The sequence below is a fragment of the Carcharhinus amblyrhynchos genome, chromosome 18 (genome assembly GCF_965287045.1).
Source record: "Carcharhinus amblyrhynchos chromosome 18, sCarAmb.v2.hapA, whole genome shotgun sequence".
Lineage (NCBI taxonomy): Eukaryota > Metazoa > Chordata > Chondrichthyes > Carcharhiniformes > Carcharhinidae > Carcharhinus > Carcharhinus amblyrhynchos.
In genome coordinates this window covers 55,840,194-55,856,810 of record NC_137341.1, presented here as the reverse complement: position 1 = coordinate 55,856,810, position 16,617 = coordinate 55,840,194, and the positions used below count along the sequence as shown (strand labels likewise).

At 41.0% G+C, this 16,617-nt stretch overlaps 1 protein-coding gene across 3 annotated transcripts in view; it reads right to left on the bottom strand.

The window, feature by feature from the left end:
- Window positions 1-9,345: 9,345 nt before the first annotated feature.
- ccp110 (centriolar coiled-coil protein 110) overlaps window positions 9,346-16,617 on the bottom strand; it is a 114,281-nt gene continuing 107,009 nt past the window's right edge. For 2 of the 3 annotated variants that reach the window (XM_080207056.1, XM_080207055.1), the window contains exons 12-15: window positions 16,549-16,617; window positions 16,358-16,417; window positions 12,873-12,952; window positions 9,346-10,156 (exon numbers count right to left, since the gene is read on the bottom strand). In XM_080207056.1, the coding sequence (XP_080063182.1) occupies window positions 10,104-10,156; window positions 12,873-12,952; window positions 16,358-16,417; window positions 16,549-16,617 (262 nt within the window). In that variant the 3' untranslated portion in view covers window positions 9,346-10,103. The remainder of the gene's footprint in view (window positions 10,157-12,872; window positions 12,953-16,357; window positions 16,418-16,548) is intronic. The other variant, XM_080207057.1, reaches the window with a different exon arrangement.

The following is a 16,617-nucleotide window of genomic DNA, read 5'->3' as shown; positions in this document are numbered from 1 at the left end:
TTGGGGAGAGTTGTAGCTGACATGCCAAATTTCTTTAGTCTTCTGAGAAAATAGAGGCATTGGTGGCTTTTTTGATTATAGTGTCAGCGTGGGGGGATCAGGACAGGCTGTTGGTGATTTGGAAACCTAAAAACTTGATGCTCTCGACCATTTTTACTTCATTTCCATCAATGTAGAGAGGGGCATGTTCTCCTTTACACTTCCTGAAGTCGATGACAACCTCCTTCGTTCTGTTAACATTGAAGGAGCGATTATCGACGTCGCACCAGTTCAGCAGATTCTCCATCTCATTTCCTGTATTCTGTCTCATTGTTTGAGATCTGACCCACTATGGTGGAGTCATCTGTGAACTTGAAAGTTCTTGAAAGAACTTGAAAGGGGAATGTGGCCACAGTCATTGTCACAGTCAAAGACAAAGAAAATTACAGCACAGGAACAGGCCCTTCGGCCCTCCAAGCCTGCACTGACCATGCTGCCTGACTTAACTAAAATCCCCTACCCTTCTGGGGACAATATCCCTCTATTCCCATCCTATTTATGCCCCTTAAAAGTCACCACTGTATCCGCTTCTACTACCTCCCCTGGCATCGAGGTCCAGGCACCCACCACTCTCTGTAAAAATTCTGCCTCGTACATCTCCTTTAAACCTTGCCCCTCGCACCTTAAACCTGTGCCCCTGAGTAATTGACTCTTCCTCACTGGGAAAATGTGTCTGACTATCCACTCTATCCATGCCCCTCATAATCTTGTAGACTTCTATCAGGTCTCCCCTCAACCTCCATTGCTCCAGTGAGAACAAACCAAATTTCCCCAACCTCTCCTCATAGATAATGCCCTCCACACCAGGCAACATCCTGGTAAATCTTTTCTGTATCCTTTCCAAAGCCTCCACACCTTTCTGGTAGTGTGGTGACCAGAATTGAACACTATATTCTCAGTGTGGCCTAACTATAAAGCTGCAACATGACTTGCCAATTTTTAAACTCACTACCCCAGCCGATGAAGGCAAGCGTGCTGTTTGCCTTTTTGACTACCTTCTCCACCTGCATTGCCACTTTCAGTCACCTGTGTACCTGTACACCCAGATCCCTTTGCCTATCAATACTCTTAAGGATTCTGCCATTTACTGTATATTTCCTACCTGTATTAGACCTTCCAAGATACGTTACCTCACATCTGTCTGGATTAAACTCCATCTGCCATCTCTCCACCCAACTGTCCATCTGATCTATATCCTGCTGTATCCTCTGATGGTCCTCATCGCTATCTGCAAATCCACCAACCTTAGTGTCGTCCGCAAACTTACTAATCCAGTTACATTTTCCTTCAAATCATTTATATATATTACAAACAGCAAAAGGTCCCAGCAGTGATCTCTGAGGAACACCACTTGTCACAGCCCTCTATTCAGAAACGCACCCTTTCACTGCTACCCTCTGTCTTCTTTGACCGAGCCAGTTTTGTATCCACCTTGCCAGCTGTGATCCATGCGACATCATCTTCTGCACCAGTCTGCTATGAGGGACCTTGTCAAAGGCCTTACTGAAGTCTATGTAGACAACATCCACTGCCCTACCCTCATCATCATCTTCGTCACTTCCTCGAAAAATTCGATCAAGTTCGTGAGACACGAGTTCCTCTTCACAGAAGTCATCAGTAGGTTGTCAATTCCAAATTTTAATTGAATTCAAATTCCCACGTTAGATGGTGAGATTTGAGCCTGGGTCCCCAGAGTATTCCCCAAGGTCTCTAGGTTACTAGTCCAGTGACAATACTGCTACACCACCCCCTCCCCGCAAAGCTGACCAGGAAACTTTACCACTCTGCACACCTGCCATCGGCATATTGGAAAAAATACAGAATTATAATCAAGGTGTTATAATCAACCTTTCATAGCCACAAAATCCTGGGGAAAGAACAAACCCAGAGCTTCCAGCTTTGGAGTAAGGGACGGTATACAACCAATCCTCCCCATTCTAAAGAATACCGACAAGTACCTGTGGGAAATATAAAGACCAGATCAAGAAAGTGCAAATGTTTATCTAACGATCAAAAGCAAATTTCAGAAGTGATTGTGTTAGACATTACAGAGGATTTACAGCATAAAAACATACCGTTCACTTCTCACTACCTCCCCTAACACTTTCTCCTGTGTTTATCCAGCTTTTCCCATCTCCACTGCAAATTTTACATTCTAAACACTCCCTGTGACTATCTTAAATATGTGTCACCTAATATTGAATCCCCAACAATTCAAAATGTGTTCACTATATCTACCGTTTCATTATTGTAAAAATCTCCATTAATTCACCCTTCAGTCTTCTCTTTTCAAACTTTGTGCCTTTTCTGATAGTTGTAAAACACTCTCAAATGATTCCCTCTTTGTACGATGGAGATCAGAACTGCATAAGGTGCTAAATTGTGAACCACATTATTCTAATGTGGACTGTGACAGTGACAAGTGGATTTGCCTCCCGCTCATAAAGTTAAGAACATAAGAAATAGGAGCAGGAGTAGGCCATCTAGCCCTTTGAGCCTGCCCCGCCATTCAATAAGATCATGGCTGATCTGAAGTGGCTCAGTTCCACTTTCCCGCTTTCTCCCCATAACCCTTAATTCCCTTGCCTACCAAAAACCTATCTACCCGTGTCTTAAATATATTTAGCGAGGCAGCCTCCACCACATCAACACGCAGAGAATTCCAGAGATTCACCACCCTTTGAGAGAAGAAGTTCCTCCTCAACTCCGTTCTAAACTGCACCCCTCTCCTTATCTTGAGGCTGTGCCCTCTAGTCCTACTGTCCTTTCTCAGCGGGAAGAATCTCTCTACCTCTACCCTATCCATCCTTCACAGTCCCGGTGGAGAATATGCATTCCGACATGGCATAAGCAAAGACAAGATTGCTGCCCACTGTTTTAGACTCTTGTGACCTGTTAACCTGCTTATGGAATGTAGACTTAATCAATCATACCAGGATGTTGCCTGGTATGGTGGGAAGGTCTTATGAGGAAAGGCTGAGGGACTTGAGGTTGTTTTCTTAGAAAGAAGGTTGAGAGGTGACCTAATTGAGGCATACAAGATGATCAGAGGGTTTGATAGGGTGGATAGTGAGAGCCTTTTTCCTCGGATGGTGACGGCTAACACGAGGGGACATAGCTTTAAATTAAGGGGTGGTAATTATAGGACGGATGTCAGAGGTAGGTTCTTTACTCAGAGGGTAGTAAGGGCGTGGAATGCCCTGCCTGCAGCAGTTGTGGACTTGTCAACTTTAAGGGCGTTCAAATGGTCAGTGGATAGGCATATGGATAACATTGGAATAGTTTAGGTTAGAGGGTCATTAGATTGGTTCCACTGGTCGGCGCAACATCGAGGGCCGAGGGGCTTGTACTGCACTGTAATGTTCTATGTTCTAATTACCATAGAATCCCTGCAGTGCAGGAGAAGGCTATTTGGCCCATCGAGCCTGCACTAACAACAATCCCACCCACGCCCCCTCTCCATAACCGATGTATTTATCTTGCCAGTCCCCTGACAGTAAGGGCCAATTCAGCATGGCCAATCCACCTAACCCACACATCTTTGGCACGTGGGAGGAAACCAGAGCAAACCCATGCAGACATGGGGAGAAAGTGCAAAGTCCTATGCCAGGAATCGAACCCAGGTCCCCAGCGCTGGCTGCAGCAGGGCTAACAACGAACCGTATGACACAGGAACAAGCCCTGCAGCCCACCAAACCTGCACCGATCATGTTGTCCTATCTCGATCATCCATCTATATCAGTGGTCTCCAAACTCTGATCCGGATGCAGCCTGCTACAGGCTGAACGTGGTCCGTGGGCCATAGTTTGGAGACCCCTGATCTATATCCCTCTATTCTCTGTCTATTGTCTATCCAGATAAGTCTTAAATGTCACTATGTCTGTCTCAATGGCCTGACTTGGCAGTGCATTCCAAGCCCCCACCACCCTCTGTATTAAAAACTTGCCCCACAAATCTCTACTGAACCTTCCCCCCCTTATCTTGAACGTGTGCCCCTCTTTGTAATTGTCATTTCTGCCCTGGGAGAAAGCTTCCAACTGTTCACCCTATCTATACCCCTCATAATTTTATAAACTTCTATCAGGTTGCCCCTCAAGCCTCCGTCTTTCCAGGGAGAACAATCCCAGTTTATTCAATCTCTCCTCATACCCTCCATACCAGGCAACATCCTGGTAAACCTTTTCTGATTCTCTCCAAAGCCTCCACGTCCTTCTGGCAGTGTGGCAACCTGAACTGGACGCAGTATTCCAAATGTGGCTTAATCAGTTTTATACAACTGTAATATAATTTGCAACTTTTATACTTGATGCCTCATCCAATGAAGGTAAGCATGCCGTATGCTTTCTTCACCACCTTTCCCACCTGTGCTGCCACTTTTAAGGATCTGTGGACCTGTACTCCCAGATCTGTGCGTGTCTGTGCTCCTGATTGTTCTACCATTTATTTTATAACTCCCACCTGAATTGGATCTAACAAAACGCATCACCTTGCATTTATCAAGATTAAATTCCATCTGCCATTTCCTTGCCCAATTTCCCAGCCTATCTATATCCTGCTGTACTATCTGACAATCTTCATCACAATCCCCAACTCTGGGGATTTAAGGACGTCTTGACAAGTATGTGAATGAGATGGGAATAGAGGAATATGATCCCCGGAAGCGTAGGGAGTTTCAGTTAAATCAGGCAGCATGGTCGGTGCAGGCTTGGAGGGCCAAAGGACCTTTCCCATGCTGTAATTTTCTTTGTTCTGCCAATCTTAGTATCATCCGCAAACTTGCCAGTCAGACAAGTTATGTTTTTTTCCAAGTCATATTACAAACAGCAGAGGTCCCTGCAGACCACCACTAGTTACAGACCTCCATTCAGAAGAGCACCCTTCCACTACTACCTGTGGCCAAGCCAGTTCTGAATCCATCGAGCTAGTTCACCCTTGATTGTGTGATTTCACCTTTTGTAGCAGCCTGCCACTGTGCTGTATCAAATAAATGGAGATATATTTGAAAGACTTTCACAATAAATGGGTCATTCATGACAAAAGGTTGTCCATTTTTATCAAAACCAGCCAATCAATACTTCAGAAATCTTGATGTTGTGTTATTGGAACACCCATCAGATTATGAACATTTTGCTGATATCAGAATTGAAAGTTCATTGTGAAGGTAGATTTTTGAATATTTCTCAATAAAATGTTTACATATATACAAATGAATAGAACTAGACCGTTCAGCTCTCCTTTAGCCCTGCTCCCCTATTTAACAGATCTTGGCTGATCAGACTGTGGCCTCAATTCCACATTTGCCCTGCTGCAGATAATCTTTGATTCCTTTGTCAATCAAGAATCTAATTCAGCGTTAAGAATGGTCAATGACCCAGCTTCCAACACTCTGAATGAAGTGTTCGAAAGATTCACAATCCTCAGGGAAAAAAATTCTCATCTCCACCTCAAAAGGGAGTCTCCTTATTTTTAAAACACGCCCCCAGTCAGAAGACCATTAAATATAGAGCTAGCAATTCAGCCATTTGAGTCTGCTCTGCCATTCAATAACCGATCAGATGCGATAATCCTCGACTCCACTTTCTCATCTTATCCTCATCCTTTGATTCCTTTACAGATTAAAGGTCTACCTCAGCCTCCAGCATTCTTAACGACCCAGTCTCTACAGCCCTGTGAGGTAAACTCAGATTCACTCTCCTCAGGAGAAATTCTTCATTTCTTAATGGTGGCACAGTAGTTTGCACTGCTGCTTCACAGTGCCAGAGACCTAGGTTTGATTCCTGGTTTGGTTCACTATCTGAAGTCCACACATTCTCCCCATGTCTGCATGGGTTTCCTCCCAGTCTGAAAGATGTACTGGTTAGGTGCATTGACCCACACAGATGCTAGAGTATAGCAACGAGGGGATTTTCACAGTAACTTCATTGAAGTGTTAATCTAAGCCTTACTTGTGACTAATAAGTAAGCTTTTTATAACTTTTCATAGACAACCCCTTACTCTAAAATTATGCCTTCTGATCCTAGCCTCTTCCATAAAGGAAAACCACCTCAGCACCCCAAGAATCCGATGTGTCCTAATGAAGACTCCTCTCATTCTTCTAAACCCCAATGAGTACAGGCCCAACCTACTCAACCTCTCCTCATAAGAAAATCCTTCCATACCTGGGATCAACCTAGTGAACCTTCTCTTGGCTGTCTCCAATACCAGTATATCTTTCCTTAGATAAGGAGACCAAAACTGTTCACATGTGGTCTAACTAATGCCTTTAGCAAGACTTCCCTATTTTTATCCTCCAATTCCATTGAAATAAAAAACATTCCATTTATCTTCCCTATTACCTGCAGAACTTGCATGCTAGCTTTTGTAATTTATGCACAAGAACCCCCAAAATATGCTGCAGTTTTCTGCAGTCTCTCTCCGTTTAAATACTCAGCTCCTTTGTCCTTCCTACCAAAGTTCCTTTTCCTACCATAGTTCCTTTATTCTTCCTACCAAATTGCAAAACTTCACATTTTCTTACATTATATTCCATCTGCCAAGTTTTTATCCACTCACTCAACCTGTCTATATCGCTCTGTAGATTGTGCGTCATCCTCACCACTTGCTTTCCCACTTGTGTCCTCTGCATACTTGGCAATAGTGCATTCACTTCCCTCATCCAAGTCATTAATCTATATTGTAAATAATTGTGACCCCAGCACTCCATAGGTTTGCTATCCTGAAAGAAGGCAGGGAATTATAGGCCTGTTAGTTTAACGTCTGTTGTAGGTAAAATGTTAGAATCCGTCATCAAGGAGGAAATAGCGAGGCATCTTGAGGAGAATTGCTTGATAGAGCAGACGCAGCACTGTTTCCTTAAAGGGAAGTCGTGTCTGACAGGTTTACTGGAGTTCTATGAGGATGTGTCTAGGGCAGTGGATAGAGGAGAGCCAGTGGATGTGGTCTTTCTTGATTTTCAGAAGGCGTTTGACAAGGTACCTCACAAGAGGTTATTGCAGAAGGTAAGGGGGCATGGAGTTGGGGGTAGGGTGTTAGTGTGGATAGAGGACTGGTTGTCAAATAGGAGGCAGAGAGTGGGGGTCAATGGGTGCTATTCGGATTGGCGGATGGTGACTAGTGGAGTGCCCCAGGGGTCGGTGCTGGGGCCTCAGCTATTTACCATTTATATAGATGATCTGGAGGAGGGAACCGAGTGTAGGGTGTCGAAATTTGCTGATGACACCAAAATTGGTGGAAAGGCAAATTGTGCGGAGGGTGGTGAGAGTCTACAGAAGGATCTAGATAGGCTGGGCGAATGGGCCAGGAAATGGCAGATGGAATTTAATGTTGGCAAGTGCGAGGTGGTCCACTTTGGTAGGAATAATGGTAGGAAGGATTATTACTTACGTGGAGAAAAACTGCAGCAGGCGACGGTGCAGAGGGACCTCGGGGTCCTTGTGCATGAGTCGCAAAAACCCAGCTTGCAGGTGCAGCAGGTGGTCAGGAAGGCGAATGGGATGCTGGCCTTCATCGCGAGGGGGATTGAATATAAAAGTAGGGAGGTCTTGCTGCGGCTGTATAGGGCATTGGTGAGGCCGCAGTTGGAGTACTGTGTGCAGTTTTGGGCACCGTACTTACGCAAGGATATTTTGGCCTTGGAGGGAGTGCAGAGGAGGTTTACTAGGCTGATGCCGGAGTTGAGGGGGTTGAGCTATGAGGAGAGGCTGAATAAATTAGGCTTGTACTCGTTAGAGTTTAGAAGAATGAGGGGAGATCTCATTGAGACGTATATGATGATGAATGGGATGTATAGGATAGAGGTGGAGAGACTCTTCCCGCTGAGAAAGGATAGTAGGACTAGGGAGCACAGCCTCAAGATAAAGGGGGGTGCGGTTTAGAACGGAGTTGAGGAGGAACTTCTTCACTCAAAGGGTGGTGAATCTCTGGAATTCTCTGCCCGTTGAAGTGGTGGAGGCTACCTCGCTAAATATTTTTAAGACGCGGGTTGATGGGTTTTTGATGAGAGGGGATTAAGGGTTATGGGGAGAAGGCGGGAATGTGGAACTGAGCCAAGACAGATCAGCCATGATCTTATTGAATGGCAGGGCAGGCTCGAAGGGCTAGTTGGCCTACTCCTGCTCCTATTTCTTATGTTCTTATTAACTCTGTCATCCATTAGTTAGCCAATCCTCTTCTCATGCACTACCCTCAATGTGCTACCTTCAACAGTATGGACTCTAATGAGCCTTTTGTGTGGTACCTTATAGAATGCTTTTTGAAAATCCATTTACTGGTTCCCCTTTATTTATCCCACCTGCTACCTCAAAGAAATCTAAAATGTGTCAGGCATGATTTCCTTTTCACCATGCTATGTTGACTCTGCTCAATTATATTATCTATTTAAATGTTTTGCTAATCCATCCTTTAAAATGGACTCTTGGAAGATTATTACCAGGGCATCCACTATCTCTGTAGCTACTTCCTTTAATATTCTGGAATGTAACCCATCAGGTCCAGGGGATTTATCAGCCTTTGGCCCCATTAGTTTCCCTTGCACTTTTTCTCTAATAATTGCTTTTGTATTTATTCTGCCCCTTGACAAGTTTCTTTTGAAATGTTATTCCAAAATCTTGCACAGTAAAGACAGACATGTTTAATTCCTCTGCCATTTCCTGGTTTCATGTTATTTCCCCAGTTTCATTCACTTGGCCCCCTCCCTTTTTTATTCAAAGCTTTTAACCCAGTGTTTCCCAAGTATTTTTTCTCCAGTGGTATTGTATTTATTCCCTCACCATTTTTGCCCCTCGATTATTTATTTTTGAAATGTTCGTGTCTTTCACTTTGAAGACTGGCATTAAGTACTGTTTAACACATCTGCTATTTCCTGGTTCTTCATAACTTCCTCAGTCTCACTCGCTAAAGGGCCTATGTTCAGTTGGCCTCTCTTCCTTTTTATATATTTAAATAAGCTCTTACTGTCTGATTTTATATTACTTACTAGTTTACCCTCATAATTCATCATCTCCCTCTTTTTTGGTCATCTTTTGTTGGTTTTTAACTTTGCCAATCCACTGACCTTTGCCATAGTGTTTTTTTCAGTTTAATACTATTCTTAAACTCGTTGGTTGATTCACCCCCTTCCTAGAATCCTTCTTCTGATCTCTCCCACAAAGGGAAACATCCTTTCAGCCTCTGCCCTGTCAGGGTCTTGTGTTTCGACAAGATCACCTCTCATTCTTCTAAACTCCAGCAGATACAGGCCCAGCCTGTCTGACCTTTCCTCCTAAGATATTCAAAAACAAAAGAAAGGCTATTTTCAGAAATACAAATAATGGTTGAATGGTTTATTTTGTGAGATGCACAACAACATAAATACAATAACTGAAACATTATAAAAATAAATATTGGCACAAAAATTAATGCAATTTAAACAAACAAAATAAGGCTATTTATATAACCAAGAAAACAGCATTTACACTGACTGGAAAATGGCACCTGTTGAACTGAAGGCTTTTTAATCTTCATGGAGGGAATTCATAATAAAAACTAAAATATCAAAACAGTGGAAAAGTTACATGCTTTGAAAATTTAACAAAGTTAGTAGACGCTTTATTGCAGAGAGGTATGCAACTTCTGCTAAACAAAAAGTCAATACTTAAATGCACACATTCCAGGACAGAAATCTATTGTCTAACTAATAGTTGTGTTTCCACATAGAACCAGTAACAGAATCATTCTGCATGTACTTCACAGCCATATTTAATATACTAACTGCTATTTTGTGTGTATATCATCAGATATACACACAAATATATAAATCAGTGCCAGAAGAACAAAAGAAAACTAGCCTAGTCAGTTGTTTGCAGATCCACTTTAATAAGCTTCTGTAAGTGCGTGCGTTCTTTCACTCTGTAAAGTATAGAATGGTTAATAATTATACAAGAATTCAGAAATTTTGACATCTGCATAATTTCTCCCATTGAATCCTGTGGCCTGTAACAATGTTTTGTTTCAGTAATTCTTACTGAAAGGCTGTTATGTTCATGGAAGTTACGCAGCTCCGCTCATCCTATCGAGTGCTGTTTCCTCAGAGTGTCGTAACGCTTGATTTTGTTTTCAGCACTCTTCCTGGGCATACTCCTTCAAAAATTACAAAAACATTAAACTTTTCAATCAACAAGTGAATTTTTGAAGCTCTTTTGAGTAAGTTACAGGATTAAAAAAAGGTATTCAGTGGAAAGTAAAGATAAACAAGCTAACTTTTCACAACCCTTTCAGGGATTAAGACTGGAAAATTATTTTTATTCTGTTGTATATTTAGCAGATGGTAGCAACTTTGGTCCTTAGAAAAAAGGAAATTTCTAGGACCTATAAGAATTCTGCAAAGAGTTTTGTGATATTCTTCATTTGTTTTTTTTTTTGAAAGAGGCCATATCAACTTCAAAAATTGTGAAGAGCAATCCATTTTTCCAAATTTCACATTGCCTTGTTAAGACGGGACCCAGACTTTCCTGTCACTTGCTATTTCAACACCGCCCTCCTTTCCTGTCCACGTCTGTCCTTGGCCTGTTGCATGGTTCCAGTGAAGCCCAACACAAACTGGAGAAACACCACCTGATCATACAATTAGACCCTTTACAGCCTTTCCGACTGAACAATGGGTTCAACAGCTTCAGACCATCATCTCTCCTTCACCCCATTCCCATCAATTTATTTTATTTTAACATATTTAATTTCTTCCATGGTTTCATTTTTCAATTTTTTATTCCACTTTCCATTTCTTTTCCTTACCACGTCCCCCCCACCATCCCATCACATCTGTATAAATCTCATCCTATTTCCTATCATCTTCAACTCTGAGGGTCCATCCTGACTCAAAACGTTGGCTCTATTCTCTCTCCATAGATGCTGTTAGTCCTGCTGAGATTTTCCAGCATTTTCTGTTCCTGTTTGAGTGATCTCCCTCAGCCACTGAATGCACATGCTTATCCAAGTGATCTACTACAGGTACTTGGAAAAGCAGTGACAGTAAAGGACCCAAGGACACAACTCCCACCCCCAATCTTTCCACCTCTCTCTCTCTCTCAGCCTTAGAACATAGAACAGTACAGCACAGGAACAGATCTTCAGCCCAAACATGATGCCAAATGAAATTAATCCCTTCTGCCTTGGTCCATATCTCTCTATTCCTTACATATTCATATATTATCTAAAAGCCCCTGAAAAGCCCTTCGTATCTGCCTCCAACACCCTGGCAGCATGTTCCAGACATCTACTACTATAAAAATAACTTGTCCCTTACGTCTCCTCTGAACTCCCCCCACCTTCTCGGCATCTTCATTTTACCAATCTCACTGGTCAACCCTCTCCTCGGCTCCAGACAAGATCCTAAATATTCTCCTTCAAACAAAATCTACCAGGCCCGAGGCAGATGACATCACCAAGGCTGAAAACAATAATGCCAGTGAAGGGAGACAGGAAATCTGGGATTTAAAAGTCTCATGGCTGTCGGGAGACAAAATAACTCGGAGGAGGGATGGCCTTTCAATCATCACAGTTAGATTCCCTTGGGCTCAGAACAAGATATCCTCACTGTACATGGGGGAGCTCCGTCTCTGACATGAGAATGGAGATCTTGGTTTTGGTAAGAGTGGGAGCAAAATGCCAGAAAATAAATAATTTCTTCTTAATATAGATTTAATAGACATTTCAGAGTGTGTAAATGTCAACGAAACCCAAGATAAACTCTTGTGCAGAGTGGAGAATGTGCCTGCAGATGCATACAGTTAAATCCCTGGAGTTCTGAGAAACGTAGATAGCTTGTTCATCTCTAGTAATCAACTTTTTAACAGCTTCATATAAAATAAAACCAACTTAGAATAAAAACTTCTCTTATTAGCATTTTCTGTAGCTAGATTGTAATTATAATTGGTCTTATGCACAATGTATTTTTAACTGCAAAGATAATATTCCGGTAGAAAGTCAAATACTGTTAAAAAAAGATGCCACATGCAATGGAAATTTTAACGAGATTGACATACAAAGTTCCTGAAATGCAGTTTAACAGAACATAACAGCAGAGGTGAATATGAATGTTTGCCGTGTGCTTACATTGTCGTACAAAAATAAAGGAAAAATTTAAATATTTCAGCAGCCTTGAGGAAAGCTTGCTGATTGGTTAAGAGATTGAAGGGAAGCAATCAAAAATGGTGAGAATATCCGAACACACACACAAAGAAACCAAGGAGCACTGAGAAAATGTCATGGTCCAGAGACCTCCCCAGCTACATCTTTTAGCAGCTGAATCAACACAAGTTGCACTAAAGGCAATCTATCTGCTCATTCAGCCCAGGATCACAAAAAACAACAACTTGCATTTATAAAGCATGTCCCAGCACACTTCACAGGGGCGTCACAAAGCTAAATTTAACAACAAAGCAGATGGCCAATAGCCTGGTCAAGAGGTTGGTTTTAAGAGGAACTTACAGGATGAGTTGGAGATAGAGGAAGAAATTCCAAAACTGAGGCCCAGGCAGTGAGTGAATGGCCAACATTAATGAAGCAAGAAAATCAGGGTTGTTCAAGAGGCCAGAAATCGATGATGAATAAATTTGGAATGATTGTGCAACTGGAAGGGATTATGGAGAAATGGGGAGGCCATGGAGTGATTCAAAAACGCAGATAAAAAGAATCAACATTCAAACCAAGTAGCAAAGGCAGCAAAAAGATAGAAACATTGTTTTCTTTGTTCCTTACACTTCTCTGCAAAGAACTAAATTAACCTAAGCAAATAGCATTGAGTAACTCAAGATGCAAGAAATGGAAAATGGATGTCAGCAAACACAGTGAAACAGACCTGGAGCAGCCTTCCTAGGAAATCTGCTTTCTGTGTGCCTCTCTCTATTCTGTTCAACCCCTTTTCTAGAAGTCTGGACTCTAATCAAATAAAAAAATACATGAACAGATACTATAAATGCATCTTAGCTGATTATACAAAACCCAAAATATTTCATGGATTTTAAACACAATTTCATCAAGCCCACTGTTTAACTTTAAATAATAAAAACACTGACAGTAAACAAGATGACAGGACACTAGCCGAAGAATCGTTAAAGCAAAACAAAACCATTCTGGTAGCTATTAATAGCTTCTTAATGTGCAATTGCAATTTTTATAAACTAATGATCTTGCAATAAACGGGGTAAAGAAACACGAACAGAAGAGCTCAGTGATCCAGGCAACTGCCTATGGTCTGCTGGACATGTGGTTATCACATTAGGAGATTAGCTCCTGTGTGCTATCAAAGCACAAGTTTATAAAGCTGTCTGTGACACAATAGACTGTCAGCTTGGAGGTGAAAATGGAACCTGGTGATTGTATAATTGAATTTTTGGTAGATGTGAATAGTACAAAATGTTAAAGTTTGTTTATTAGTGTCACAAGTAGGCTTACATTAACATTGCAATGCAGTTACTGTGAAAATCCTCTATGTGAAACTTCAAAACCAGTAATCAGGAGCCATGTTTCTGAAAAATATTCCCAGAACCAACTGGTTGAAAGGTTAGATCTTAAATTCTGAAGTGCAACTGGATTGACTACAACAAATACAAGAATACTTTTCACCAGTCACTGCCCTGCAGGAGAGTTCATTTGTATATTTTTTATAAAAACTAATTGGTCCAGTGTGGCTGTTTCCTTGCAGTTGCAAGAATGTTATTGCAATGGTCACAGGACAAAGTTGCATATCTTATCCGTCAAGTAAAAGAAATATATGGAAGGAGGAAATAAAAATTGCAAGTCAGAAATGTATATTTTGGAGAAAAATAAAACCAAATGGAGTTTGGAAGAAAGATTTGTTCTTTAAAAAAAAAATCACTCAAAGCTAATGTGCTAATGCAAAGAAGTTACAGATAGTTAGAATGATCACTAGTAATAGTGACCAGGAAAATAATGAGTGCACAAAAGCTGTAATTGTCCTGGATTATTTCCTGGTGCTGGAATAGCTCAGTTGCTGAACTACTTCAACAAGTACTACTAATGTAGTACAGTGGTTAGCACTGCTGCCTCATAGTGCCAGGGACCTGGGTTCAATTCTGGCTTGGGTCATTGTCTGTATGGAGTTTTTGTACTCTCTCCGTGTCTGCATGGGTTTCCTCTGGGTGCTCCGGTTTCCTTCCACAGTCTGAAAGACGTGCTGGTTAGGTGCATTGACTCAAACAGGTGCCGAACTGTGGCGACTAGGGGAATTTCACAGTAATGGTTTTAATGTAAGTCTTACTTGTGACTAATAAACAAACTTTAACTTTTAAACAGACATCAAGGCCATGAATTTTTACTTTAAAGCTGCTAAATTTACGGATGAAGTGAAGCGATCTTGAGGTTTAAAATGTATTGCATTTTCAAAAGGATGAACAACAGCATTAAGAAAATGAGTTACATTAATTACATTGATCCCAACATGCATTTAAATCTCAACCTCATGTGATTTAGACAGAGTCTTCTTAATATGTAAGAAACAGGTTCTTGCATACAAATAGATTTGGGACTAGTTTATTAATTTATTGCAGTGTCAAAAAATTATCTTTTCTTAGGGAGCTTTGATATTTAGTAACTCAGTGTTAACAGCAGCTATTTAATACCAGAACGTTCTCTCCTCAGTATGGAAAGCACATCTAGCCAAAATAAAATCCTTATTTCTATAAAGATAAAAGCACTTTTCAACAAATGGTGACATGTTGTAGCTGTATAAAATGAGGACACACTTACTTAAAACCATTTATCACAACAGGATGAAAAACAAAGTAGTATTTGAGACATTTCTACCATCCTTTCATTTGAATATGGTTTATTGAAAAATATTCAGCATTCTCAATGGTTGTTTAACTTTCTCAATAATTAGGTGATATTTTGAAAGTAATTATAGAATAATTATTCGCTCTTCATAACCAGGTATGAAAAATATCTTCCAATAAATTCCATTAAAACCTTCTGCTTTATAAAATTCAGATTTGAGAGAGGAATCCAGAAATAATTATAAAGACATATTCAGTCCAACGACATTTCTTTTAATAATAAAGCTGCCACATTACTCAAGTACAGTGGTGCTATCCCAAATATTATACTGCACCAACTAATAAGCACATCAGCTTCTTCTGAAGCTGGGGCCACTATACACACAGGCACACATATATAACAACAACCTACATTTATATGGCATCTTTTAAAGAAGTAAAACATCACAAGAACTGTTATCAAACTGTGAGCCAAATAGTGGCACAGTAGTTAGCACTGCTGCCTCATGGGCAAAATGCTCTTTGGGAGAGTCAGTGTAGAGTCAATGGGACGAATGGCCTCCTCCTGCACTGTAGGGATTCTATGATTCAAACAAAACTTGACCAGCCAAAGAGGAAAATGCTAGGACAGATGACCAAAGGCTTAGCCAGAGATAGGAACTTTAAAAGGTTTGTAAAGAGGCAGATGAAAATACAGAGGAGCGTAGGGAGGAATTTTCAAAGCTTGGGGTCTAAATGACTGATTGCACAATTGCTGATGAGGAATGATGGAGGTAGGAGTGCACAAGAGGACAGTGCTGGAGAAACAAGAACAGAGTGTACTTGGAGAATTGTAAGGCAAGGTTACAAAGACTAGCATTATGTATTCATGTTGTTCCTTGTTAAACCTGGGCACTTTAAGGGACCAATCACATGACACCATCAGCTGTTTGCGCGGGTTATGGGCAGTCTATCCGAACAGCTTGTAGAGTAGACACCTTTCCAATAAAGCGCTTGTTTCTTTGTATATTGGTGGTCTGCAAGCCTATCCTTTAAAAATTGTGCAACAGAGAAGACCATGGAAAGATTTCAGTACAAGAATTTTAAATTCACTGAATGAATTCTAGCAGTGGTCCATTACGATTCAGGGAGGTTAGTCAGGATTGCCTGTTCCATACAGTCAACAGGAACAATTTGAAGTGAGGCTTAAACCCACAACTTTCTACGTTAGGGACAAGCACCGTTATTACCCAAACTGGCACTTACTTTCTGACTTCTGTATTTAAAATTACAAATATGCTTAACACAAAATAAGGAAGCAATTTCAAAGCATATTAAGCAAAACAAAAGAGATAAGAAATGAGTACTGTAGATTTTAAACTAGAAGCAAAAACACATTTCTGCACAGATATAGTATTAGCCAGGTCACCTATTTTTATCAATTACTGCTGCATTCAAAATTTAAGTTGCTACAATAACAAGCTGGCCATCTAGAATGCGTGATTGTTTTATAAACTCTCCTTGTACAATTATAAATCAGATAACTGAAATGAAACATTCTGTCCCTTACCCTTGTCTGTGAAGTAGTCGTTGGGCTGGGGCATTCTGCCCCTGACTTGGTTGAAGAATTCTGTAAGTAAGCAGTGGGATAAATGTGCCATTTTATTTTGTATAACAAATAGCTTCACACTCCAGATCTTTATCTGGCCTTAGTTCAGATTTCCAGCATCCACAGTATTTTGCTTTTATTTCTGGGCTTACCTGGTTTCAGAGGAAGTCTTCTGTTTCACGTTGGATTTCTGTTTACCAGTTATTCCTATCTCAGCAGCC